This window comes from Cyprinodon variegatus, unplaced genomic scaffold (assembly GCF_000732505.1).
Source record: "Cyprinodon variegatus isolate N-32 unplaced genomic scaffold, C_variegatus-1.0 Scaffold501, whole genome shotgun sequence".
NCBI classification, from domain to species: Eukaryota; Metazoa; Chordata; class Actinopteri; order Cyprinodontiformes; family Cyprinodontidae; genus Cyprinodon; species Cyprinodon variegatus.
Genome location: NW_015150954.1, coordinates 355,769 through 359,290, shown reverse-complemented (window position 1 = coordinate 359,290; position 3,522 = coordinate 355,769). Strand labels below are relative to the sequence as shown.

Here is a 3,522-nt window from a genome sequence, read left to right as displayed (position 1 = left end):
GCAAGAGGCAAGGTATGCCCTACAGGGGGTGTCCCCCTGTCCACGGTGTACTCCAGTCACGCACACAACTAAGGAGCATTTAGAGGCCAATTAACCTAACAGTCTTAACTGTGTGAGGAAGCCAGAGTATCCAGAGAGAAACGACACATGGACAGGTAGAACATGCACACTCCATGCAGAGAGATCCCAGGCCAGGAGAATCGAACCCAGAACCTTATCGCTGCAACGCAGCAGTTCTACCCACTGCTCCACTGAGCAGCCCTGTATTTTGATCTAGTAAAATTAAAATTCAAGTATTTTCCATGAGAACCATTGCTACATCTTGAGTAAAAAAGGGAATAATTGCAAGCCTGAAAAAAACCCTCCTGCCTGAGAAGCATATTATGTGAAAATATTGCAGAAACCTGTTATATCAGCCAGTTTTTATAGCAATCATACTTACTCGTTTACACTAAGTAGATGAACTTTTGAACAAAAATTTTACTTTAAGGAGTAGTCTTGCCACACCTTAACATTTCACCTAAATAATATTAAATGGTATTGTTATTCTTTCGTAAATTCTTGGATAATCTACCAGTGAATAAATAATGCTGCAGACACAGACAATGTTAAAGTTTGTTCTATTCTTAGACAAGCTTTGTTGTTTTAATTATACATTTATATTATATTTATATTATTTACTATTTGGGAATATAGCATTGTGTCCCTGAATAGGGGCTGATTATACTTAAAGTGTGACATTTCCGAGGCAGAGTTTTTTATTTGTTAAACATATTTTAATTAAGAAAAAAAATCACAATTTGGAGAAAATTTGCAACTCCTACCAAAACCTCTTCATATCGGCGCACATGAATTGTGTAATAAACCTAAATTACAGATTGTATTTCCAAAATCATAGGAGTATGACATTCAAAGGAGTTGAGTAAACTGTTTGTAAATCACACTAAGTAATTGATTATTTCATTATAACATAACCGAATTAACGGTGAGACGTTTTGCTGAGGAAAATATACTAAAGCTGTTATTATTTCAACAAATATTGCAATCAGGGGAAGAATTTTACTTAACACATCATTTTGCTTATGGAGTTTGGAGCTAGTAGACCAGCCATTGGCCGTATCTCGTCGACAGCTGTCGTGACTATAAACACTTTACAGCCAGCCGTATATCGCCTTGTTTAGTGGGACTACACGTGAATGTGAGAGGATAGACTCGTTTTATTATTGTGGGTCCATGTGGTGAATTTTAAAGATTCGGGGCTGACAGGATGCTCTATCTAATCGGTTTGGGGCTCGGAGACGCCACCGACATCACGGTGAAGGGTCTGCAGGCTGTGAGGAGCTGCTCCCGGGTTTACCTGGAGGCCTACACCTCCATCCTGACTGTGGGAAAAGAAGCTCTGGTAAGTCCGGACAAACAAGGACCAAATGAAGGAAATATACACTGACTCCATTTATAAATAATAACGCAGTTATTTGCAAACGTGCTCACATCATTACAACAGCAAACAGTGACGTGTTAAATACGACTTGTTGTAAATTGTCGTGAAGTAGAAAGAAAGTGGTGCAGGATTGTTTCTTGTTATTTATATATTTGAATATCTCAGTAATGTGTGGGTATTGTTTTTGGCCACATTAGGCATCCTGTAAATCTACATCTAACTGCAGTCCAGGTTGTTTAGGGGTTCCAGCTCTGATAAATACACTGAGACTTTTTCTTATTCATCTGTGCAAAATAGATCAAGCTAAGCCTGATTTTTTTTTTCTTCAAATTCTGGCACAAATGCCCGATTGTATTTCACTATGGCCATCCTGTTTAACTGTGCTGGCAAAGGTTTTAAAATGTTTGTATTGTAAAATCTATCCATTGTCATCCACAAACTGAGGTCAGGTTGCTTGGGCAACAGGTCCAGGAAGAAAGCCCAGAAGTCCTTCTACCTAGTGCCATCTTCCAGCTCATTCAGGGGGATCCTGGTAATGGGGGCTTTGTTAGACCAAACCCTCAGTGATAAACCATGGCTATGTTGGGGTTGCACCGATTTGCCAGCCGATTGATCAGCCTTGATTTTCTTAATTTTGGGAGATCGGCGATCAGCTGATATTTAGATTTGAAACCGATCCTTCACACCAATCACATCAAACTCTGTAAGTCTAAAACTCACCCAGTGTCGATGCCATAAGCTTTAATATACACTTGAGAGCAGTTATTTCAGAAGTTTTTATTTTTTCACTGGCAATGATGCATTTTTTTCTGTTTAGTCAGATTAAAATATTGTTTCCTGTGATGCTATAAAAGCTCACATGGTCAGTTATAAAATTAAATCTGTACCGGCTGAAATCCATATCGGCATGTCAGGCTTTTTAAAGATTTGGCATCGGCCAGAAAACTGTGATCAGTGCAAATTGCACACCTAGTAATCACCAAACATTGTAGCACAAGCAGTAAATAGTGATGTATTTGTTATAGGGCTGAAAAAGTTAATTGTGATTAATCGATTATTGAAATCAATTTGTCCGTCTGTCTGTCAATTTATCTTTTTATTTTAGCATAAGGCAAAGTTTGTAAACAGAGTTAAGCAGACATATAGTTATTTTTTTCTAGCAGGGTTCTTATTACATTCCTTAGTATTTGTCAATTTCCGTACCGTTTTTATTATTCTTTGAGCTTCTATAGTTTATGGGTTAGCTGCTTAAAGCCTTTACAGTGTATCAGCATGTTTGTATTTTCTTTACTAGCTGGTGTTATATAATATGGTGGCCGACAGGTGTAAACGCACAGTAAGTGAGGAAACAAGCTGCAAGAACGTGTGATGCAAACTCCCATACACGCAAGCACAAAAAAACTACTGTGAAAGAAAAACACTGCAAAAAGGTGAAGCAGTTCAACAAACGGCGAAGTGAGGCTCAAACACACGGATGATGTGAGGTCCAAAATATGCAAACACAAAAAAACAAAATAACAACAAATGCATCAGAAAAATGCTGCAAACAAGAAATGCTGCAATCACTAAAAGTAGCAAAAACCTGCAATCGACAAAACGAATACAAAACAAATGAAGTAACCACAAAAAATGCTACAGTTACACAGAGAAAATAATGCAAATACTGAAAACAGCTGCAAACTCTAATATAATGGAAGTGCTGCAAACCACTAGAGAGAGATGAGCAAACAACAAACCATATTGGACCAAACCTACAATACAAACAGGTTAAGCCTAAAAAAAATCTTTCATTTCATTTTCAAACACATTATCCTAAAGTATTACAGAGTAACAGCATAGTTATGCATAGTAATATGACTAACAATATGATTTGTTCTTTGTTTTACTAATTTTTGTTGATTTTTAACTCAGTTCAGTTTATTTATATAGCGCCAATTCACAACACGTCATCTTTAAGACACTTAACAGTTCAACCAGATCATACAGTCAAATTGATTCAAAGTTTTCTATTTAAAGAAAACCAGTTGATTGCATCGACTCATTGACTCCAATGGAATCCCTCCCACCAAGCATGCTTGTAG

General features: G+C 37.3%; 1 protein-coding gene across 1 annotated transcript in view; it reads left to right on the top strand.

The window, feature by feature from the left end:
- The first annotated feature begins 1,168 nt into the window (after positions 1-1,168).
- The window catches only part of dph5 (diphthamide biosynthesis 5), a 9,711-nt gene continuing 7,357 nt past the window's right edge, over positions 1,169-3,522 (top strand). Inside the window, exon 1 of the mRNA XM_015390485.1 lies at positions 1,169-1,402. Coding sequence (XP_015245971.1) covers positions 1,268-1,402 — 135 coding nt within the window. The 5' untranslated portion in view covers positions 1,169-1,267. The remainder of the gene's footprint in view (positions 1,403-3,522) is intronic.